The sequence below is a fragment of the Sarcophilus harrisii genome, chromosome 4, assembly GCF_902635505.1.
Source record: "Sarcophilus harrisii chromosome 4, mSarHar1.11, whole genome shotgun sequence".
NCBI classification, from domain to species: domain Eukaryota; kingdom Metazoa; phylum Chordata; class Mammalia; order Dasyuromorphia; family Dasyuridae; genus Sarcophilus; species Sarcophilus harrisii.
In genome coordinates, this window is record NC_045429.1 from 317,409,689 (window position 1) to 317,435,720 (window position 26,032).

General features: G+C 37.1%; 1 protein-coding gene across 6 annotated transcripts in view; it reads right to left on the reverse strand.

Annotated features, from left to right (window-relative positions):
- Positions 1-26,032, reverse strand: part of SLC39A11 (solute carrier family 39 member 11) — a 478,311-nt gene that overhangs the window by 99,808 nt on the left and 352,471 nt on the right. For all 6 annotated transcript variants that reach the window (XM_031965726.1, XM_031965721.1, XM_031965722.1 and 3 more), the window contains one exon: positions 13,925-13,994. In XM_031965726.1, the coding sequence (XP_031821586.1) occupies positions 13,925-13,994 (70 nt within the window). The remainder of the gene's footprint in view (positions 1-13,924; positions 13,995-26,032) is intronic.

Sequence of the window (26,032 nt, forward strand, 5' to 3'; positions counted from 1 at the left end):
CTCTGCAAACCCTGTCAAGCTCTTAGGCCCTTATGTTTTAGGGTTAAGTGACAGGGCAGGAAACACTTCATTTCCCCCAAATTCTTAATTGAAGTTCAGTGGCATTTCATGTTTGCAGCAATAAGGAGTTACTCTAGAGCTCCAAGTGGGGATTAGGAGAAGAATGGAAAGAGTTGAACATGTGTGGCTGTGCTTCTACTAAGGAGGGAGACACACAGAATGTTCCCCTAGCACATTCTATAAACGTATTAACGATGTGTTCCAACAACAACAGTTGCAGTGTAATAACAACAGCTCTTCTATGTACCAGCAGAACTGAAACACTGAGTAATTCCATGAGGAAAAAAGCCCCCCAAAGCAAAACAAAAAATATTCACTTTTCTTGACCAAGCAATAAACGAGGATGTGTATTATAATATTAAAGATAAGATGGATGATTTTTTTACATAAAATTGGAAATTTATTACATAAAATTACACAAAATCATGAAATTAAAATTAAAAGGAAAACAGGTGACAGAAAAAATTAACTGAAATCCAACACAGGTAGGGAACTGACCAGATATGTAAGAAAAAGAGTCACTGGCCAATAGATAATCAAAGGATAGAAACACGAAGTTTTCAAAAAAAAAAAAAAAACAAACAAACAATGAAAGCTATTACATATGAAAAAAATTATCTAAATCATTAATAATAAAAGGGAACGAAAACATTTTATTTACACAGCAAACACTTTAATGCATGTATGTCCTTGTTACCTCTTAGTAATAGCCTCCTAGTTGGTCTCTTCTATTCAAGTCCAGAGTGATTTTTCTAAAAGTGCAAGTCTGGCCTGATCACTCTCATACTCCAATGGCTTCCTAACGCCTCTAGGAACACACATCAACTCCTTCCTTTGTTGTTAAAAGTATTCAACAACCTAACCCCTTTGACCTTTTGACCTTTTTGGTCAATTTATTCATGACTTCCATCCACTTTCTCTGCCATCCCAGGCACACTGGCCAGTTTGATATTTTTCACACCTGACATTCCATTTTACCTTGGAACTGGTTTTCCCACATGTCTTGAATGCTCTCCTGGAATCCCTGGTTCCCTTGAGGATTCTATTATGAGAAACCTTTCTTGTTCCTCCCAGGTGTGAGTACCTTCCCTTCCAACACTGATTTATAATGGATTTGTATAGATCTTGATTATACCTATATATTCACACATTCCTTCTCTTCAGAATATAAAATTCCTTGAAGACTGATACTATTTTACTTTTGTCACTGAATCCCTAGTGATTAATACAGTGCCTGAAACATAGTAGGCACTTAATAAATGCTTGTTAATTGACTGATGTAAATGTAATGAGATTTTATTTTACCATAAGAAATAATGAAATCTGGGAAAACTTGTTGAACTTATGTGGTGTGACATGAATAGATCCAGGCGAATAATTTAATATGTGATATAACATAGAGGAAAATAGCCATCTACAACTTAGGACTCAGATCCCTGCAATGGGCAATCATGACTTGAGAAGACTGATGATGAAACGTGTTTCCCAGCTCCTAGTGGAGAGGCAATGCACATTTTTGGACATGGCCAAAGAATGGGTTTGTAGAATTTTATTGGGTAAATGCTACAAGAAAGATGCTACTGAGAGGGAGTAGGGTCATGTCGAAGGGAAGTTGGTGGGTAATAATAATGATTTAAAAAATAAAAGAAAGAAAAGGGCATTCACAAGATATTTAAAAATACATATGAGGTAGCAGAAGGAAGTTTAAAATGAACCACAGACAAACAGAGCAGTTCTACTGCTATCATGTTAAACTGTGCACAATAGAAATCCACATAATGGAAGTTTTTCATGCGCTATTATCTTTTTCTGACTTTGGTATTTTGAAATGTTCATGTTTGTTGATGTGTTAAGTTTATAAAAATATTTTCAAAGATAGAGCAAAAAGTATGTTAAGTCAGTAGATCTAGTATTCTGACTCTTGCTGATTAGTCTTATAGTTCTAAAGATATACATGTATGTATATGTATACATATAAACATATACATACACATATATGCACTATATGCAATATTTATATATGGAAGTTGGACTAGATTCCTAAAATCTCTTTCAGGGCAGGTCTTTCTATAATTCTAAATAATCTGTCCAATTATCCCCTGTGAGTTGGATTGCCAACACATGAAACCAGTTATTTTACTGAGGAGAGTAAGTCCTTCTTTACATTTTTTCCCTGGTCTGGAACTATGATTTCTTCTGTATGAATGAAGAACTCCCTCAGTTGATGTAGTCTGGCACCTGCTTGAGACTGTATAGTTTGGGAGAGTTGCCTGGCACCTCGAGTGGCAGTGATGTACCCACAGTCTCAAGGCCAGTTCATCAGAGGGGACCTGAATGCAGGTCTGCCTGGCTCCAAGACTGGCCCCCTTATGCATTAATTCCCCAATGTTTCCAATGCATACTTAAGTCTTTTAGTTGGCTAGTTACTCAATTTTCTTCCAGTGTCATGGAAACACTTGGCATGGAGACACATGACAGCTATGTTGTCATCCTTTGGCAAAAGAAAAACCAAGACAACAATGGGGGCTTTTGAAGAGTTGCCCTGGGGAGTGGTGAAACATCTGTGTTTTTTTTCCTGTTTCTTCCATTCTTTGCATCCCTAGCACTTAACCCTGCCTGATATATAAGTGCTTGACTGATTGATGTTCATATTTGAAGAAACAAAAAGCAGTGATAGCAAAATACATCTAGAATACATACAAATAAATCATCTACACAGACCTGTCAACTGGCCAGTGTCCAAAGAGCAAAATATAATGGGCCTGGACATTGCAGTTCTCAACTTAATGGCTATTTATTGGACTACTGGATGCTGTCTTCAAGGGCCGTTAGTATATAAAAATGACATGTTGTTGAACTTTTGGTAAATAAAAATGACAAAACAAAATGATGTATCTTGCTTGTCTGCCACAAGGCAAAGTGTTTATTTAAAGGTGATTTTTTTGATGTATAAATAATATCTAATGAAAAACATTAATGTATTATTAATTTGAAGACAAATCTATAAACAGCTATAATTTACTAATTTCCTACTCACTGATTCACACAAAAGATGAGCATCTATTCATATTGCATAAATTAACATTTAGTTATTTCTCTCTTATTGTATTTCAGTGTTGTTATAACTTCATCAATACAAGAAGCATCTTCAAGAGTTGCTGTGGCCTTAAAATTCACCACCCCATTGATAAACTGCTGGTGAGACTTCAACAATTTAATGAGCCTCATCCCTGGGTAACTTTCTGTACCGACTATTGCAAGCTCCATGGTAGAGCTTGGGCCTCTGCTATCCAGTCTTCAGTTATATGCTGTATGAAATTGGGGCAAATATCTAATATATTGATGTCCAAATGATGGGGATGGAAGGGACATTTATTTTAGGAGTTTCAAAAAACAAAAACAAAACAAAACAAAAACCCTTTCATTCTTTCCTTAGTGCAAGTCACTTAATTTAAACTTTGAGTTTTAAGTTTCTCATCTGAAAAATGGGCATGAGAATACTCCTTATCTTACAGGGTTGTTATGAGAACAGCTCTTGTAAAACTCATGTTGTTATGTAAAAGTGAGTTGACATGCTTATCTATTATGACACTGGGTAATAAAAAATAGTAAGCAATTTATATAGAGTGTTTTATATTCATTATCTCATTTGATCCTCTTAACAACCTTGTGAAGTAGATTATAAAGAAAAAAGGTAGAGCAATTAAATGACATTCCCAGGATTACCAGCTAGTAAGTATTGAAGCAGGATATGAACTCGGATCTTTCTGGCTCTAGTCTTTCTACACTGTTCATATCTGGGGCTCAGTTTCCTTATCTGTAAAATGAGAGATTTGGATTAGATTAGCTTTAAGGTCCCTTCCAACTCCATATGCTACAACTCTATGACTTGTAATTAAATGAACAGCTCCCTGAAATAGTCCATTTATCATGGGCACAGATAAACTGTATTTAATCTGGATCTAAAATTCAATAAATGAAATTAGATGGAATTTACTAATTTCCTGGTTGCTGACTCACATAAAGTTTAACAAACATATTTATACAGATACACAGTTATTTCTCTATTATGTACTTAACTCAATATTTAAATGATTAATGATTTCATTGGGAAATTGCATGGTATTTCCAAAGATCCCAGAGTGTTTGTGCTATAATACTCATCTTTTTAGCATCAATATTGATTGATGTGATCACAAAACATGGAACTGCGGGATAACACTGCAGGTTGCTCAAAGGGCATGGTGACAACATGGTTCAAGTCAACATTCTAAGACTCTAACACAATGAGTGGGAATCTGTATTGTTAGGTTCCTCCTCATTATGAATTTCCATTCTCAGTGAAAACATGCGTCTGGGCCTCTGCTCTCCCTCTCCCAAAAAATCATGTAGCTGGTAGTGGAGCAGAAAGTGAAGTGGCCATTTTAGAGAACATACACTCAAAACTCCCATGGAAACTTCTGGGGACCCTGAGTCATGATTAGTCAGCACTTGGCAATGTTGGAAAGGACAACTCTCTGGCAGCTCCCCTCAATGTGGGGTTTAGTGCTGACGGATGTGGGCACTTTGAAACGACAAAGCAATCCCCTCATTGAGGGAGCTGATGACTCAGGGGATCTTTTACAAGGAGAAACAGTTCCACCTCAGCCTTTTTGCTTTGATTCTCCCATGGGTAAGTAGTCATTCTTCCTGTGAAGAGGGTAGGAGGATGGGTTGTGTTCCTTCACCCCCATTACAGCTCCCAGATGGAGTGTGGATTTAATTAGGCAAAGTGGTAACTGGCTCCCACTATGTGTTTCCTTTTCTGGAATAAGTTCCCCTGGATGCACATGTCCAGTTTCAACACCAACTTGTGAATTTGAGATTTAAGAATCAATAAGTCAATCAACAAGGAATTATTAAACACCTACTGAAATGTTCTTCTCTATAGTGTTATATTTTCTGGGAGCAGGTTTCTTGGGGGGCTCTTGGAGGCAGCCTTAGTTTCAGTTCAATATAATCACCCCAAATGCAGGCAGGAGTTAAAGTCCAATCCTTTATTGTTTCCTTTCCAGTCTTGTCTCCTTCCTGGGGCCCGGTTAGCTTTCTTAGAAGCTTCTCTCTCTCTCTAGTTTCTGCAGCTAGACCTTTGCCTCTGCCAGCTTCTGCCTCTAGCTCCCTCCGAATGTCTCCAGCCAGCACAAAAGTAGAAGATGGAATGAATCTGTCTCCTCCTCCAAGACCTTCTAGTGAGCTTGTGTTCTTTGGCTCTGAGATCTCCTCCTTATATATGCTCTCTTAAGGGTGTGAATCTTGTGGAATTATAGTAAGTACTAAGTACATGTAAATTAGAGAATCTTTATCTCATCAATTCCATTGACCTGGCACTTTGCAAGAATCCTAACAACCTACTATATGCCACTGTGTTAGACACATACAAGTACAAATGATCAAACAATCCCAAGAATCTGGAGGACCTAGGTACAATGTATATAGAGAGAAGGTTTATAGTAGGGGAAACTTGTGCTTTGCAGAAAATGGCCACTAAGAAGAATATTGACCCAAGCCTGAAGGTTTTATTAGAGGGTGTCTACTAGTAATTGTTTAGAAAATATAGAGAATAGATCAATGAATTGGGCTTACAACTAAAAAAGCTAGAAAAAGAACAAATTTAAAACATTCAATTAAATAACAAATTTGAAATTCTGAGAATAAAAATGGAGATTAGTAAAACTGAAAATAAGAAAACAATTGAATAAAGAAAATGCAGAGATTAAGTGAAATGTAAAATTAAGCAATTTCCAATCTTACAAACTGTTTTATATTCTGATAAGGTTTAAGCCTCTTGAGAAAGTATCATTCTACTTATAAATTAAGTTACTAAATCCTTTTTTTTTAACTCTCATTGTCAATTCATGTTTGTGAGAGTGCAGACATTTTAGCATTTCTTTTATGGGTAGGAAATAAATATCTATCCCATAACCTGATCAATATTGCACATTGAAAACTTTTCTACTCCCTCTTTGGGGGAAACCCTAGTTGTAAGCATAAATCTTTGCTAAAAGAAAATCATGACGAGGGTACTGGATTGGCAAGTAAGTCTAAGAATATGAGAGAAAAGAGGCTAGTCCCTTTCTCCCCAGTACTAAACTGGATTATACCACATGCCTGGGTCTAGAGTAGTGGGGCCTCTTAGTGAATAAGTCTCTGGGAGTCCTATGCAGTTCCTTAACATAAGGGTAGCAAACCCAGGTCTTCTAATTTGCACTTTCCACTGTATGCTGCACCCCTCAAGCACAATACTTAATTGTGTCCCTTCCACAGTCAAACATAAATTGCTCTAGATGAGTCACAGTTGTTGATTATCTGGGTTTCTATACTCCTTCATTCATATGGAGTTGACTACACAGCTGCCTTCCATGGCTTGCTATGCTAACCATCTGTGTTCCTGTTTTCTTTCTAAAGAATCACATGTCAGAAGGAAAAATCTCCTTTAATAACCAGTCCCCTAAGCATACTATGGCTTGATTCAAAGATCCTTTCATGGAGAAGAAGAAAAAAAATTCTATTGGAGCTGACTACAAAAGAAAACAAAATAGATCCTCTTGGAATAACTCTTACTGGCCAAAAGATTTCACAGATCAGAGAGTTTTGAGTATATTTCTGAAATAATTCCCTGAAATAAATGATATATGCTTTCTCAACAGAGAAATCAAGAGATTTTGTTTGTCTTAATCACTGGTAGGAAATGAGATGGAAAGAAAGGGACTGTAAAGTAGGATTCAAAATGATGAAATATTATGAACTAACACTAGATGGCAGCAGAAATACATAAAAACATGACCAGATTGAACACTTTTACAAGCCATCGTTAACTGTACATATTATACAAAGATTAAAAAACTGTACATAATATACGAATTACTAGGAGGTTTGATTCGGCTCTCCTCCAACCTTTTTGAAATGGCTCCTGATGAGTTATAGTTGAGAGAGGATTTGTTGACTTACAGGATATGTGAATCAATAAATCAATCAACAAGGAGTTATTAAACACCTACTATGTGCCACTGACTTAGACATGTACAAACAATCCTAATTTTGAATGAGTTTACATCTTCTATCTCTGGTACTAATAGTACACAATTAATTTGAAGGAGGGAGGAAGAGGAAGAGAAATCAAATTATTCAATGCTAAACCTCAGGTAGTTGCTGCTTCTTTTAAACCAATCTATTTCAAAAAAGTATTTCTTCAATAATATAGATTGAAGTCCCTTGGTAACTGGGTTGCATGAGTTGCTATGGCTCCAAAAATCATCACTTGGAGGCTAACCTTCTGTCAATGATTTCCCTTTATATGAACAGAAAATCAAATCTTGTCAACCTTCATTTTTGGAGATAATCTGAAATTGTTTAAGCTGTTTACTGAAGGAATACTGAAACCAAATTTACCCATAACTGTAACTGTAAATAGTTTTTTCACTTTAGGAAAAAACAGTTGTCAAGTTGGGGGTGGGAAAGGGAAGATACATTGAAGCTAGCACATGAGGGAATTGTGGAAACTGAGTGAACCATACTGCCTCTATCTTGGGATTCAATTCTGGATCTAGCTCAGTTCCTTTCCTATTCAATTATGGGCTTAGTCCCAATTTCTGTCTTGCAAGAAAATTTTATTCAATTATGGGAATTGTGAGGAAATTTTATTTCATTGTTTGAACCTAGCCTCTTATAGCTGAAAACTCTACCAGTTGCTCTGAGACCCTTAATTGAGGGTTTAGGTTATGCTGACCAGAAATCCAGTCAGATCCAAAGACTAGTGCAAGTTTTCTCACAATTTTACAGTTCAAACAACCCACTTTCTGTCTAAAAAAAAAAAAAAAAAAAAAAGGCTCCATACTGGTCAATCAATTATTGTTTCCATATTCCTTTGATTGAATACAGATAGTGAGGAAGTGGGACATCTCTTATTTCAGAGAACTGTACCTATTCAGTCTCCCTCTCCTAACACAGAAAGCCCCTAATCTTTCTCCAATTAGAAATCAAACTATGCAATATTGTGTTCTGATTAGTTGCGTCCAGATTCTCCCTTCCTCCCTACCTCTCACCTCCCCCCCCTTCAAAAAGGTACATATAAAGTTATGCAAAACATTTCCATAAAAGTCATGTTATGAAAGAAAACATAGATCTTCTCCCCCAAAAAATCCCCAAGCGTAATAAGGTATTAGACATGAGATAAAGATCAACATGCTCAGAAGCTTAAACCTTTATTTCTGCTATCAGTTCACCCACCACACTCAAAAGCAGTCAGATTGACAGGCTTCAATCAAATCAAGGGCTCAGTTGTTTTGGAGAGGGGGCAATTGAGCCTTTGCTGCCATAGGTATTAGAGGGAAAATGTGTATGAGATATAGTATCTGCCTCCTAGAATTGGCATGCTGGGGAAACATCTGCTCCTTCTTATTTATGACTGTGAGAATAATAAAAATTTCCTTTCTCAATCACATATACATTCCACTTATGAATGTTTAAATCTCACCTTACTCTTCTCCCTGAGACATCAATTCTTACACCTAAACCTATTAATAATACCACCATCCTAGTGGGCACCCAAGGCTAGAAATCTGAGTCATCTCTGGTCTTTCCCCTGTAACTCTCCCCAGCTCAATCGCATCCTACCGGAATATACCCATCAATTCTTTATTATGAAGCATCTGGCCTAATGCAATAGCTTCCTAACCCACCTCCACTATCTCGCCACCTCTAATCTATTTAATCTATAAGCTTAACGTCTGAGTGAACTCAGGTCTGACTGCATCGCTTCCCAGATCAAACACGACTCCCCAAGGACCCTCGGCCTAGGATTCAAGGCCCTCCACATTTCATTCCTGGTTTGCCCCTTTTAGCCTTAACTGGGTACTTACTCCTCTACTTGGTTTCTCTTTCCAAAGCCAAGCTGGTCCAGCCTTGCTATTTCTGGCCATCTATATTGTGCCTCCATACCTTGTTCATACCATTCCTTGCACTTGAATGGGCCTTTTCTCTCCCTATTGAAATGCCTTTTGAGGCACAGTCTGTATAAAAATGCCATTCGCACATCATTTCTTTTCTACTGCCTTCTTTTATAACTATTCTTGTATAAATCTTATCTCCCCTCACCAGATAACAGGTACCTTTGGGCAGAGATGGTCCTTGGAGAGGGAGTCAAAAACTATGGTCAATTTAAAAACATCTTCAGGACATTCTAGAAATATGAACACACCTGGCTCTAAACTCTGAAATACTGAATACATGACAGTCAGGCTTGAACTTTTTGGTGTCAAGATCCCTTTATAAAATTTGTAAAAATGCCTGAGGACCCCAAAGAGCTTTTCTTTATAAAAATTATATCTTAGTATTATTATGAAAATAATTTTGACTTCACTGGGGTCAGAGAACCACACTTTGAGAATGACTACTTTAGTAGTAATATATACACAAAAATACCAAAATATCTGAGAATCGCTCCAGCAGCTCAGTTTGCCAGTCTTTCCATTACTTAATTTATCATTAAGTGATGTGTCTGGGGTCATACAACTAGTAAGTGGGGACAGGGGAAGGAAGAAATTTGAATCTAGATTATTCTGACTCTACTACACATCATGACTGCCTCTAAAACATGCTTTATGAGTAAATAAAATCTTAGAAAAAGTGAGCATTTGCCTTTCTGGTTTCTCTTGGGACATGCCGGCACTCCTAGTACATTGAACACCCTCAACAGACAGTTTAACAAACGATGAGCCAAGGTGCCTGTAGCATAATTTATGAAAAATCACCTTAACGGATAATTTTATTCAGCACTTCCTTTGTGTAAAGTACAGTGGGTACACACTGTACGCAGATGTACTCAATACATCAGAGATCAAGGGAAGGGAGGGAGACAGGGAGCACAGGGACAGTGTGCTTTCCCCATTCGGTTCAGAGACTCAGTGCCTGCTCGGTTACTAATACTGCTCTGACAAATATGGCAGTTGAATGTTTTCTCATTCAGCTCCTGGACAAGAACACATGTGGGTGGACTTAATGCAGGTTACTGAGCATCAAATAATTAGGCAGAAGTCTCCATCTGGAAAGGAGGTGTGATCCATGAGGCCACAATAATGTGCTGATGTATTTTGGCCTATATTCTGCTAGAACCTAAGAGGGAGGACTTGAAAATTATCTAGCTCAAAATTTCTTCAACTGTGGGTCATGACTTTACTGGGTTAGGTAACTGGATGTGGGGATCACAAAATTATAATTATCAGTAATATCAGAATATCAGAAGCTTGAACCTTTATTTCTGCTATGTTATATATCTTATACCCAGGGTCACAGAAAAATTTCTCTGGTAAAAAGGGTTTACAAGTGGAAAAAGTTTAAGAAGCCATAATCTATTCATGGATTCCTCTCCTGGGAATGTGAACTTTTTTTTTCCCCCAAGCAGTTGGGTTTAAGTGACTTGCCCAGCATCACACAGCTAGTAAAGATCTGAAGCTACATTTGAACTCAGATTCTCCTGACTCCAGGGCCTGTGCAAGCTAGCTGCTCCCTGTGAACTTGTTTTTAAAAAGTGTTTCAATAACCATATTTCAAAGCAGCAAGTGCATACTTGATGAGGTGAATCTGAGACAGATATCAAGCCTCTTGCTGCTGCAGCTTTGCAGAAAGTCATAACTCTAAGACTTTCATGGGTCACAGAATGGTACTCCTGAGATGGCTGCTGGTAGCTTTGGTGGGAGCACCAGAGTTGGGGCATTCCAAGCGCAGGGGCTGACTGGCGGTGGGGAGATACTTCCCAACTTCCACTCTTGGAGGACCCTGATGGATCCCTCCTGGGACACAAAATGCCAGCCATGATCTGCAAAGCCGTCACATCTGAATCTGCTGGTGTGGTTCAGATGGAGGTGAAAGTGAAATCTGACCACCAGTCCCACAAAGCTCTGGAGGTTTCCCTATTGGAGGTGGATCTGTATCTATTTAGAAAGTGTGAATCCTTTGTGATAGCTTTCTGTTACTTGTAAGTGTAAGATCCACGCAGTTGGTGGGTACCTCTTGCCCCAGGCTATGGTAATACCTCAGATCCTGTGACTCCCAAGACCATCATTGTTTTCACTGTATTTTCTACCAGCCCATTATAGCCTTTCTCTTTTCCCAAGCTTTGTTTCTAGTGTTTTTTTTCATAAACCCGAAAAATGATGGCATAATCAGTTACATTATGAAGGATATAGCTATATTCTTGAAAGCAAGAGAAGCAGCCTACATTTTGCCCTTATTTATAGTCAATTACTGATATTTTGTCCAAAATTGTCATCAATATAGAAATAAACAGCTATGTCAGGAACAAAGAATGAACATAATAGATTATGAAATGATTTAAAAAATTAATATACAAATCAAGTCAAATAGAACAACTCACATTAGGAGGAAGGATAATGTAATATATAATGTGTGATTTTTATACAGTACCATCTGCATAGTACTTTTTATGTATTTCAAAGTATTTCAAATACCCCAGAGAGAGACAGATGGGTCAGAATCCAAAAAAGATCTTGACAGGCTGGAGCACTGGACTGAATCCATTACGACAAAATCCAATAGAGATAAATAAAAATTCTTATATAGTGAACATTAAAGAAATCACCTTTTCAAATAATAATAATAATAAACATATACATAACACCTATTGTGTGCCAGGCACTATACTAAGCACTTTATAATTGTTATCTTATTTGGTCCTCACAATAAATCTGAGAGGTAGGTGATCCCATTATTCCCATTTTATAAATGAAGAATATGATGGAAATACAAGTTAAATAACTTGCCTGGGGTCAGAAAGTTATATCTGAGGCCAGACTTCAATTCAAGACTCTCTGGCCCTCTATCCACTTTGCCATCTACCTGGGAGGCAGCATTTTATACAGCAGTTTTTGTTTTTGTTTTTCTTAAAAAGATCTGAGGGTTTTATGGCCCACAAGCTCATTATGAGACAGCAGTTAGGAACCCCAAAAGCAAATGGCATCATGGGCTGAGTTAAGAGAGTTGCCCCAAAGTGCGCTTCCTCCAGACACCAGGGGTGTTTTGTCTTTGGAGTTTGGATGCCCAGACTGGATGACAGCTTGTCAAGAACATTATAGTAGAGATCCTTTCTAGGGTTGGGTTTGGTAGGACTAGATGGTCACTGGGGTCCTTTCCCAATTTCAAATGCAATGATTCCATGAATGTCTCATTTGATTCTCACAACCCCAAGAGATAAGCAAAAGATGTATTTCTTCTTACATTAATAGCCAGTCACTCAGTCAATAAATATTACTAAAGCTTACTATGTTCCAGACACTAAATTAAGTTCTGGAGATACAAAGAAAAGCAGTAGACTGTAAAAGAAAGTCTAACATGGGGAGGAAATATGTAAACAATTATATACAAACAAGTTATATCTGGGATGACTAGAGATAATCCACATGGGAAAGGCCTGAGGATTATGGAAAGTCAGGAAAGGCTTCTTGTAGAAAGTGGGATTTTAGCTGGGATTTTATAGATGAGGGAACAAAGACATACGAAGTTGAAAGGACTTCAATGCATGTTATAGAGAGGCAAAAATTCCAGAACAGGTATGTTTAACCTCATATATTCATGACCTATGAAATGCTTCCATGACTACTTGTAACATAAGTATTAACACACATGCTCTTTATTTCAGGGCTTCTTAAACTTTTTCTACTCATGACCCCTTTTTGTCTGAGAAATTTTTACATGATCCTAGGCATACAAATCAAACATTTACTTATTTTTACTTATAATAAAGCAAAATTTCACAATCCCCCCCATTCAGTTATGAGACCCCATATGGGGTCACAAATCATAGTATAAGAAGCTGGACTTTATTTATTTAATATAGAGCCTGGAAGACTTCTTGTAATCTCCAATAGCCCTAGAAATTTAGTATTCAGAATTAGGGTAGGTTATTATGAATAGAACACTGGAATCAGAAAGAACTAGGTTCAAATTCTGCCTCTAACATTTAGATATGTTTTCATGGACAAGTCACTTAATCTCTCACTTAATTTCTCTGAGCCTCCTTTTTCATCATCTGTAAAAGAGAGGTAATTATTCTATAGTGTCTATCTCTTCACGATGTTGTGAGACTCAAAATAAGGAAATATATGTACTTTGAAAATTTTAAATTCTTCTGTAAATATTAGGTATTAGTATCATTATTCACTGTTTTCTCATTTACTAGTATAGTAATAAAGTTAAATGACACCAAAAATATGCTTAGTGTCTCTCTTAGCCTACATTCCTGTTTCCTAAGTGCACCATGGAAGGTAATGGAATTAACATTAGCCTCTCATGAAATCTTTTTTTTTTTTTTTTTTTAAACTGGATGTCCCTATTTTATCCAGATTGCAAGTCCAGCAGCTATATCTCACTGCTGATGAACAAGGAAATTTGACAAGTTTATCCCCTTTAAGTGGCCTAATAGTCCCTCATTCTGGAGGCTCACTATATTGGGGCAGGACTTAATACAGATACCAGATCAGCTTTCCCTAAAGAGCTAAGAATCCCTGAACTCAAGTGATGCATTAGTCTCAGGTTCCTCAATAGGAGAAAATACAAATATATACCACCCTAGGCTGCCTGTTTCATCACTCAGTGGACTAGGATAAAATAAGAATGTGAAATAAGTGAAATAAACCTAATATTTTCAGGAACCTTCTCTAAATCTTTATATATGTGTTATGGAAGAAAAGCTTGCAAATAGCTCACCCATGCCTAGAAAGTTAACAGATCTGATAATTATTCAGTCAGTTAATTAATACGTGTTTCTGTATGCTCCTCCACGAGCAGTGCATCACAGTGAGAACTGACTTACCTGGCACTTTCAAAAGTGGCGGATGCAGTCTTTCCAACAGCCCCAAATCCAACTCCAACAGCAAGACCCTCTAAAAGAGAGACAAAGTGAATGCTCTTATGGTTAGGAGTCAATGACCTTTTTTTCATGATACTATCTATTGACTAAATATCATAGTCATCATTACATCAAATTATATTCTTATAGCACTTTATGAATTTATAATAATAATTGTTACTTATCACACTTGAAAGTCCATATCCTTTATCTCATTTGATATACACAGTAAGCCCAGTGGAGAGGTAGGTTCTACAAGTTTTATTATCCCAATTTTACAGATGAAGAAACTGAGGCAGAGAGAAGTTAAATGATTTATCCATGGTAAAAAATCAGAAAATGTCAGAGGCGAGATTTGGACCCAGGACTTTATGCCTCAAAGGTCAGCGCTCCATCTAGTATGATATGGCAATGTCTGCCTGTCTGTTTAACTCTCATAACACTTCCACCTAAGAAATTGTGTAAGGCCTGCGGAGAAAGCAGTATTATACCCAGATAGATGAAAAAGTAGAATCTCACAGGTTTATGACTTGTTATAGACTGTTAACGAGCTTTAGAGCTATGGCTTGAAAAATCAGGTTCTCTTTCCATCATAGCATGCTGCCTGTAATTGCTAAAACTCATGTACCTTTTGAGGATTTCTTTATAGAAAAGCATCATATTCTTGAGGGAACTAATTTTTTTTAAGATAGCTTCAAGAAATCCTTAAAATCAAGAAAGAACTAACTATTTTGCCCTACTCATTTTCTGACTTGTTTCACATTTCCCTGGCTCCATTTTCCTGGAGAATTTAAGCACCTTGAGGGAAGGAATTTTGTTAGCTATTGTCTTTATTTCTAATATCCAACATGTTGTTTTTAGAACATAGTGGATCTTGATAATCATTTGCAGCATAAATGAATTGATCTGGAAAGGGACATCACATTGGTGTTAGAAGGCTGGGGTTTATATGTCTCTTAACCTTCATTTCTGCTTTTAAGATGAGAAACTGAAAGTGGTTTAGCACAAAATATGTAGAATAATTCACAGAACTTTCATTCATTCAAAATGAATGTTAGGGTTTATCTAGTTCAGCTTCCCTATTACTATGACCATGCTACATTCAGAAGCCATAAGTTTGGGTGAACTTTTAAAATATATACATTTTTTTCAATTATATGAAAAAGCAATTTTTAATATTCGTTTTCTAAAAATTTGAGTTCCAAATTCTCTCCCTCCTTCTCTTCCCTCTTCCTTCATTGAGAAGGCAAGCACTTTAGTATTGGATATATATGTGCAGTTATGCGAAACATGTTTCTATATTAGTCATATTGGAAAAGAAAAAAACAGACAAAATAAGGAAATATAAGCATGTTTCCACCTGCATTCAGATTGTATTAGTTCTTTTGGAATTGTCTTGGATCATTGTGTTGATCAGAGTAGGTAATTAAATCTTTCCTAGCTGATCATTATACAATATTGCTATTACTGTATAAAAAGTTTTCCTGGTTCTGTTCACTTCACTTTGCATCAGTTTGTACAAGTTTTTCCAGGTCCTTTCTGAAAGCATTCTGCTCATCATTTTTAAAAAAATTTCTTTCTTAATGTTATTTTATTTTTCCAAATACATGCAAAGATAGTTTTCAACATTCACCTTCACAAAAATCTTGTATTCCAAAATTTTCTCCCTCTTTTCCTTCCTCCTCCTCCCCAAGACAGCAAGCAATCTGACACAGGTTAAACATGTGCAATTATTCTAAACATATGTCCATATTTGTCATACTGCTGCTCATCATTTGTTATAACAAAACAGTATTCTATCACAATCATTTACCACAACTTGCTCAGCCATTCCCCAATTGATGGGCATCCCCTTAATTTCCAATTTTTTGCCATCACAAAGAGAACTGCAATGAATATTTTCATATATATATGGGCTCTTTTCCTTTTTCTTTGATCTGTTTGGGGTATAGATCTAGTAGGGATATTGCTGGGTTAAAGGGGATACACCATTTTATAGCCCTCTGGACATAACTTCAAATAGCTCTCCAGAATGGGTTATATCAGTTCAACTCAACCACCAATGCATTCAACATTTGTCATTTTGCTTTTCTGTCATATCAGCCAATCTGATAAGTATGAGGGGGTTAATCTTTCTGAAACAAGAAGGGGGCTTCAGGGCTAAATTTGAGGCTGTGGTTTGGATACCACAAGTAGCTTTTGAGGATCTCTTTGTACAAATTTTCTAGTAACTTCCTCTCAATGTAAGTGCCTTGGGTTTTCTAATTGGGTAATGTGTGAGCCCCTCATGAACCTATATAACTGAAACACCTAGTTAACTAGATTTTCCAAATACTGACAAATGTATATATTTTTACTTTTCTATTTTTAAAAGATATCTGAGATCTATCTCTTGACATTGAGACTGTGGGAATGGTCTCTCTTCCAGCCCTTCCTGACTATTCAAATGAGGACTTGGATTAAAGATATCAAAGATAACGTTTCTCTCCCTAGTTTTTCTCTGTATTAACTTCTTTACTTCCACCTGGCTACTATTATTTTCTTACAGGAAGGAGTCTTCCTCCAAGAAACTATAGTAAACTAATAATAGCTAAAATTCTATTTAGCGTTTACTATGTAACAGGTACTGTACTTGACAATTATTATCTCACTTGATCTTTATTTTTAAAAAATCTCAGAAGTAGGTACTATTATTATCCCTATTTTTACAGAAGAGGAAATGAAGGCAAATGGAGGTCAAGTGCCTTGTCTAGAATCAGATAGTCACTAAGTGTCTAAATTTGAACTCAGGAAGATGAACTGATGTATATAAACGACCTTGAACTTGAACTAGTGATTGAGAAAAAGTTTAGACAGAGAACCATACGTTTTTCCAGGAAATCACACATATGTAAGAAAATGTGTAAGATGCAAAAGGAGCTGAGAGATTAGAAAGCTTCCAAGTGTTAGAAAAGGGAACTGAAGCACTGTCATCAGACACAATGAAGAGGAGAATTATCTATCTCAACAGGGAGTCACGGCATGTAGGAGCAAAGTGGATGGAGGCCTTTGTGGGTAACGGGTCATGTAGCCTGTGGAGGCTCCACTGGGAGTTGTTACCTACCTGAGAGGAGAGTGTCTTGATTATACATTCACTCTCCTAGGCAGCCCCATCCAGTTTGGTTCTCTAAGAATAAAGGACTGTACAGGTGCCTGGGGAAAATGGTCCACTGGAGAGGGAAGGGGAATCATCCTTACATTGTTTGTGGACTCAGGTTTCAGTATTTTGCGTATTTTTGTCAAGTTAAATAAAACTTGTCCAACATTCAAAGTTTTATGAGCCTGAATGCTTGCCTGAAAGCAAACTACCCTTAGAGGGACACAAGCCAAATTCTGGGGTTCCCAGAGAAAATCTGGGCAAGGAAGTGAATCAGATACCAATATATCCACTGGAGAGTTTAGGTAGGGACAAAATGAACCAAGAGGGTATGAATTATTGGGGTCTTCAAGATTCAATAAGAGTCTACATGAATACAGAGTTTTGGTAATGGACCAGACTACTGGTTACATATATAAAGTGCTTTAGAAACTTTCTTAAGTAAAGTTTTTTCCTCTTCTAGAACCTAGTACAATACTCTGCATTGAATATAAATTTAATGTTTGTGGAATTGAAGGCAGCACAGTATAAAGAAAAGAGTACTAAATATTCTGGCAGGTTTCTACCCCAATCAGAGAAAGAGAAAAGGGTCAAATATGGACAAAACTATTCTTAGCAGTTCTTTTTGTGGTGGCAAAGAACTGGAATCTAAGGGGGTACCTATCATCTGAGGAATAGCTGAACCAGTTGTGGTATAGGAATGTAATGGAATACTTCTATACCTTAAGAAATAAAGAAAAAGATGGTCACAAAAAAGCATGGAAAGACTTGTGTGAATTAATGCAGAGTGAAGTGAGGTATAATTGAAAAACAATTTGTACTATCACATCATTATTTTAAAAAATTTAAAAATTGAGATACTTAAGGACTTTGATTAACTAAATGAATAACCATGATACTAGAGGACTGATTTTAAAACAAACAAATAAACATGGCCCATATGATCACTGAGAGATGATGAACTAGCATACAGAATAAAAATTTTTGTATTTAAGCAATATTGTTGTTGTTCAGTTGTTTTAATCAAATTTGACTCTTCCTGACTCTGTTTGTAGTTTTCTTAATAAGAGACCAAAGTGGTTTGGCATTTCCTTCTCTAGTTCATTTTATAGATGAGAAAACTGAGCCAAATAGGATTATATGACTTGCCCAGAATCACACAGCTAGCAAGTTATCTGAAGCTGGATTTGAAATCAGGTTTTTCCTAACTCTAGAAGTAGTGTTCTTATCTACTGCAACACCTAACTGCCCTGGGCAATATTGCTTGACTACTTATGTGATATAGGGACTCTAGATTCCTTGATTCTTCCCTCCCTCCCAAATTTTTTCCTTCCTCCCTCCCTCCTTCTGTTGGTTCATTTGTTTCTTCCTTCCGGGGTTGGGGTTGGGGGGAGCTTGATCGTTGAAAAAAACAAAGTTTTTTTTTTTTTTATTTTAAGGAAAGAACACTAGATCAGAATTTAAAACCTTCAAATCAGTAGGTGGCTGACTGATTAGAAATGAAGCTAGATTTGTTCTCCAAGGATACTTCCAATTCTAAAATTCTCCAAGTTTATGAAATGAATGGAAGCCAAATATTTTTGAGTAAGGGCCTGGATAAAGCCCTCCATATTTTCCAGTTTTTCTGATGGATCTTGCAAGGTCATCTGAGTCAGCCCCACAGAGGAAGGTATGTAAGCCAATAATAACAGATGGCTGCCTCTTTCCTTCTTGAAGATCTCAGTCTAATTAGCGAGTTCTACCCTAATGGGGTTACAGCCAAGAGTTCCAGAGCTAGACCACAACAGACCCAGGGCGGCTTTAGTGGGAGCTGCTGGCCAGCACTCTACAGAGAACTGAATGAATGGCCATCCGTGTAGCTGAGAGCCAGCATCTGATCCAGCTGAATTGCTGGAAATAAGGGTGCTTACTATTTTCTGGGATTCTACAGTTAGATGATGTCCAGCCTCTCGTTCCCTTGGTCACAACCAGTAGCAGTGCAGGACATTCTGCCCCAGGACTGAGAAATATTCCTGGAAACCATGAATTTGTTGTGTGGAAGCTGGCATTGGCACCAACTTCCATTTGGGAAAGAAAGACGAAGGAGCAATGAGGGACTGGAGTGGTAGTGGTGGGAATCAATCAAATGAAAGTCCAGTACACACTCCATACAGAGGAAGTATAAATGACAGACTTAAGCCATGTTCTGGAGACCAACAGATGGTGCAGGGGACCCGCTGGGTAGAAAAGGAACAGAGGAAAGCTATGGATACATGCTCACACCCCAGGTGCTCAACTAAAAGTGCAAATTAGGAAGGTAATTAAGACAAGAAAGCAACGTGACTAGAGCACTATTAATGTGTTTTTTGGCTCTTTTCCTTTTCTGCTATCAATTTTGGCAGGAAAAAATAAAAGTGCAAACAAGATGCCAGTCCTGGATTTAAAAGTTCTGATGTCTACTATGTGCCAGGCAGGGTGCTAAGTGCTCTACAAATATCATCTCGTTTAATCCTCATAATAACCCTGAGAGAGCGAGATGCTATATCTCCCCTTTTATAATTAAGGAAACTGAGGTTAAGTCACATAGCTAGTAAATATCCCAAACCAGGTATGAACTCCAGGTTCTCCAGTACACCAACAAGCTTGCCTCAGAAAGGAATGGAAGGGGAAGGCAACATTTTGCCTACTCTTGCTAGGCATTTTATTTTACAAACATTGTCTCTTTCGATCCCCACAACAACCAGAGGTAGAGGTAATTATTAGCCCCTCTGTTTACAGTTAAGAAAACTGAGGCAGATAAATATGAAGTCACAGCTCTGGCCCAGGGACTTAGAGGTCCCTAGCACTCTAACCTGAAATGAAGAGCCAACATTCTGACCCTCAAAGATCTGGGGGGAGGGAATCCAGGAAACTGGAGGTCAGGGCAAGAATCCAGGGACCTAAGGGGAGTTGAAGCAAAGCTGACTCCAAACCAGAGCTGGGCACAAAGCCTCATTTTAGGAACCAATGCTGGAGACAAGAATAAATAAAACATTGTTATTTTTCAGTTGTATCTGACTTTTGTGTGACCCCATTTGGGATTTTCTTAGCAAGAGGTTGGAAGAGCTTGCCATTTCCTTCTCTAGCTCATTTAACAGATGAGGAAACTGAAGCAAATGGGATGAAGTGAGAAGCCCAGAGTTTTACACTTACTAAATGTCTGAGGTTGCATTTGAACTCAATAAAGATAAGTCCTTGACTCTAGACCCCAAAACACTAACCAATATTAAAAGTTATTAAAATTGGGGGATCCCCCAGTGGAGAGAGCAATTCCCTAACAAATGGATGTTCAAAGGGAAAAATAGAGAACAATAAAAATGCTGCTGAAGTAGAAATGAAGCAAGAGAAAAACAATGAAATAAATGGTCTACAGGAAAGAAGTCAAGTCAACAAGCATTCATTAAGTAACTGCTATCTATGTATTGGGTACTTTGTTAAGGGCTAGAGAAACAAAACAAACAAACAAAACACCACCATCAACAACAACAACAAAACCCAAACCACAAGAAAGTAGAAGAAAAAAAGTAGTAAATCCTATCCAAGTATAAAACATTCCCTAAAAACTAGAAGACATTAAAGAGAAATAATGATTCCATGAGATAGCAATGAATAAACAAAATTAGGATGTTGAAAAACAGAAAAAAAATAAATACCAACAATTAAAAAAAAAAAAACTGACCTGGAAAATAGGACAAGAAGACAAAATTTAGCAATCACTGAACTCTATGAAAGCCATGATTTAAAAAAAAAAAAAAGCTTGGACACTATGTTTCAAGAAATCATAAGTAAAAACTGATTAGATCTATTAGAATCAGATGGAAAAGCCAAGAAAAAAATATAGGGATCATCTGAAAGAATCACCCAAAGAAAAAGTCCCAGGAGTGTCATATTCAAAATCTAGAGATCTCAAATCAAAGGAAAAAAAAAATATTTCTAGCAATAAGGAACAAAGAAGGTCAAGTACCAAGAAACTACAGACAGGATCATGTAAGACTTCACATCTTCTACTACAAATAAGAGGAAATATTGGGGAAGGGGGGAAATATTCCAAAAGGAGAGATTCAACAACCAAGAACAGAAGAAGCTCTTAGGAAGATGAAACAATCTGGAGGCTCAGAAAGTAAAACTAACTAGAGACTTCAATCTCCCAAAATATGGCTATAAGAAGTATGACAGGACTAGCTCTCCCAACATAGGAAATCTGGTCACTGGTCTAATGTTTTAGGCAGTAAACTAAGCAGTAAGGTTAGGTCTGCCAGTGATCTAGAAACCTAGGTTCAAATCCTAATAAGATATTTACCATATTATACAAGTAACTTAATTAGCCACTTAAAGTCGCAATTTCCTCATCTGTAAATTGGAGTCAATTTAGTATTGAATTACTTCACGGAGTTGCCATGAGAACAGAATTTTGCAAACCTTGAAAAACTATATAATTTGCAACTAATTCTCTCTCCTTCTTCTTTTGTTTTCAATGGAATTAAAATGAAAAGTGTCCTGGGAAAAGTTGATCTCCTACCATTGACTTTTTTTGTGTTTAATATTCCACAGACTATTTTGTAGGTAGAAAAACTTATTGCTTTGAAAATGAATAAAGCATTTGGGATGTAAGTTCAATTTCTGTAAGCTCACTGAGAATCTCTTTAGTGCAACTGTAGAAATAGATATGTAGAAATCACATTCTATTCACACCAAAGCAATCTGGTTTGACAGGAAGCCTCAAAGTTGGGAAAACCAGTGTTCAAATGCTGTGTTTGGACATTTCCTGGCTGTGCATCTCTGGCAAAGTGCTCGAGTTCTCAGGGCTCTAGGCAACTCTATGAAATTATAAGTTTCAGAGAAGGGGTTGACTCTCCTGTCCTAATAAGGGGAGTTTTTTTTTTTTCCTATCCCTGTCTTCAATCCCTGTCCTGCTCTCAGATGATTTTTCTCTCTTCTTCTAGGTCTATATGTTTTAAAGGATTTTCTTAACTTTGTAGCATGGGGATTATGGGTATTTGGCATGGTAACATATATTTAAAAATGTTCTTAAGTTTTAACGGATCAATGTTAAGCCTGCAAGATTGTGGCAAGTGTGGTCTGAGAAAATGGTCCGATTTCAAAAACAGATCATTGTTTGAGTTCTCTGGGATACTTTGAGATCTTTGTGTGTATCCAGGGGATTTATTGCCTATCAGTCTGTGGAAGACAAGTCACCTTCTGATGTATCATCCACATCACCAAGTTAGCAAGGTCTACATTATTATCATTTACAGTGAGGGGTTTAGCAGTTTCTAACATTTCCTAATCTACCTGGATCACTCAACCTATAACTGAGGAAAACAGTTCAATAGTTGCTGATAGTAACATCTTGGTAGTAGATTGCCATTATAAACATACCTCTATTTCTACAAACAAACCTGCATGACTCAGCCATGTATTTTTCTTCTTTGTTTAATAGAGACTGACTAAATTCATGAAGTTGCCACTCACGAAAAGTCCTTGAATCTTAGTCATTTCATAGGCTCCATCCTTTACAATAATTTTCAGTTCCACTTGACAAATCACATTATTATAATTACAAGGGGGGCACAATGGCTTTTCCTTTATTAACAGTTTTGCCTGGGGTGAGGGGTTAGGTATGGGCATAAACACTGACTGATTCCAAGGCCAAGGAAGCTAACTTACCAGCCTGCAGCCCAGCAGTTCCTAACCCTCAACCTATCAAACACCACCAAAATCAAATCCCTAGGGGGTCTATGAAATAAATCAGCCACCAATCATCATTATTTTTTCCTGTCATCTTAGCCAATCTGACAGGTGTGTAGTGGTATCTTAGAGTTGTCTTAATTTGCATTTCTCTGATTAATAATGACTTGGAGCATCTTTTCATATGACTAGAAATAGTTTCAATTTCTTCATCTGAGAATTGTCTGTTCATATCCTTTGACCATTTTTCAATTGGAGAATGGCTTGATTTTTTATAAATTAGAGTTAATTCTCTATATATTTTGGAAATGAGGCCTTTATCAGAACCTTTGACTGTAAAAATATTTTCCCAGTTTATTGCTTCCCTTCTAATCTTGTCTGCATTAGTTTTGTTTGTACAAAAACTTTTCAGTTTGGTATAATCGAAATTTTCTATTTTGTGATCAGTAATGATCTCTAGTTCTGCTTTGGTCATAAAAACCTTCCCCTTCCACAGGTCTGAGAGGTAAACTATCCTATGTTCCTCTAATTTATTAATAATTTCATTCTTTATGCCTAGGTCATGAACCCATTTTGACCTTATCTTGGTGTCTGGCGTTAAGTATGGATCAATGCCTAGTTTCTGCCATATTAGTTTCCAATTTTCCAGCAATTTTTATCAAACAGTAAGTTCTTATCCCAAAAGCTGGGATCTTTGGGTTTAATCAAACACTAGGTTGCTATATTTGTTGACTGTTTTATCCCTTGGACCTAATCTATTCCACTGATCAACTAATCTATTCCTTAGCCAATACCAAATAGTTTTGGTAACTGCTGCTCTATAGTATAGTTTTAGATCTGGTACAGCTAAGCCACCATCATTTGATTTTTTTTTCATTAATTCCCTTGAAATTCTTGACCTTTTGTTTTCCATATGAACTTTGTTGTTATTTTTCTAGGTCATTAAAATAGTTTTTGGGAGTCTGATTGGTATAGCGCTAAATAAATAGATTAGTTTAGGTAATATTGTCATCTTTATTATATTTGCTCGCCCTATCCAAGAGCATTTAATATTTTTCCAATTGGTTAGATCAGACTTAATTTGTGTGAAAAGTGGTCTGTAAAAGATGACAGGAAAAAATAATGATGATTGTTGGAGGGGATGTGGGAAAACTGGGACATTGATTCATTGTTGGTGGAGTTGTGAACGAATCCAACCATTTTGGAGAGTAGTTTGGAACTATGCTCAAAAAGTTATCAAACTGTGCATACCCTTTGATCCAGCAGTGTTACTACTGGGATTATATCCCAAAGAGATTATAAAGAAGGGAAAGGGACCTGTATGTGCACGAATGTTTGTGGCAGCCCTTTTTGTAGTGGCTAGAAACTGGAAACTGAATGGATGTCCATCAGTTGGAGAATGGCTGAATAAATTGTGGTATATGAAAATTATGGAATATTACTGTTCTGTAAGAAATGACCAACAGGATGATTTCAGAAGGCCTGGAGAGACTTACACGAACTGATGCTAAGTGAAATGAGCAGGACCAGGAGATCATTATATACTTCAACAACAATACTAGATGATGACTAGTCCTGATGGATCAGGCCATCCTCAAGCAACAAGATCAACCAAATCATTTCTAATGGAGCAGTAATGAACTGAACTAACTATACCCAGAAAAAGAACTCTGGGAGATGACTAAAAACCATTACATTGAATTCCCAGTCCCTATATTTATGCACACCTGCATCTTTGATTTCCTTCACAAGCTAATTGTACAATAATTCAGAGTCTGATTCTTTTTGTACAGCAAAATAATGTTTTGGTCATGTATACTTATTGTGTATCTAAGTTATATTTTAATATATTTAACATCTACTGGTCATCCTGCCATTTAGGGGAGGGGGTGGGGGGGGTAAGAGGTGAAAAATTGGAACAAGAGGTTTGGCAATTGTTAATGCTGTAAAGTTACCCATGTATATATCCTGTAAATTAAAGGCTATTAAATTAAAAAAAAAAAAAAAAAAAAAGAAATAAATCAGCCACAGCAACTATCATCATTCTTTTTACTCTCCTATCCTTAGGGGGCCTACCATCTCTCACCGGCTTCATACCCAAATGACTTATCTTACAAGGACTAATTAACAACGGCGATATCATAACAGCCACAACAATAGCTCTTTCAGCCTTACTAAACCTATTTTTCTATATATGACTCATCTATGAATCTAGCCTTACCATATTTCCATCTACCAGTACCTCCAAAATACAATGATACAATAACTCAATACGAACTACTACACTAATTCCAACAGCTACAGTCATCTCAGTCCTCCTACTTCTCTTAACCCCCCTACTCATCACACTCTCGTAACTAAGAACTACAAGACTTTATCTTGCATCACTCCAACGCAAATCGAACACTTTAATTAAGCTAAGTTCTCCAAACAAGCCCCAGCAGCACTTAAGCTACTTCTTCAAATTTGCTATTCAACGTAATATATAATTCATAGTATATATACTAAATGCTTAGGTTCAAGCTAGACCAAAGGCCTTCAAAGCCTTAAGCAGGTGTTAAACCACCCAGCCTTTGCAGACATCCAGAGACTCCCCGCCTTGTAAGAAAAAAAAGGCGGGGAGTCCCGGGGCAGTCTCAATAAATTGCCTTTGCCTCTAAACTGGAGGGTATCTATCCCCCTACTTCTTAGTTAACAGCTAAGCGCCTCAACATTTGGCTTCAATTTATTACTCTGGTAAAAAGAGATATCTAGTCTCTGTCTTTGAATTTACAGTTCAATGCTTACCCTCAGCCATTTTACCTATGTTCATTACTCGATGACTTTTCTCTACTAACCATAAAGACATCGGAACTCTTTATTTACTATTCTGCGCCTGAGCAGGCATAATTGGCACAGCCCTAAGTCTCCTAATCCGAGCAGAACTTGGCCAACCAGGCACTGTGATCGGTCATGACCAAATCTACAACATTATCGTCATAGCCCATGCCTTCGTAATAATTTTCTTTATAGTAATGCCCATTATAACCGGAGGCTTCAGTAACTGACTAGTACCCTTAATAATTGGGGCGCCTGATATAGCATTCCCTCGAATAAATAATATAAGTTTCTGATTGCTACCACCGTCATTCCTTCTCCTTTTAGCATCTTCAACAGTTGAAGCCGGTGCTGGAACAGGATGAACAGTTTACCCACCTCTAGCAGGCAACCTAGCCCACGCAGGAGCATCC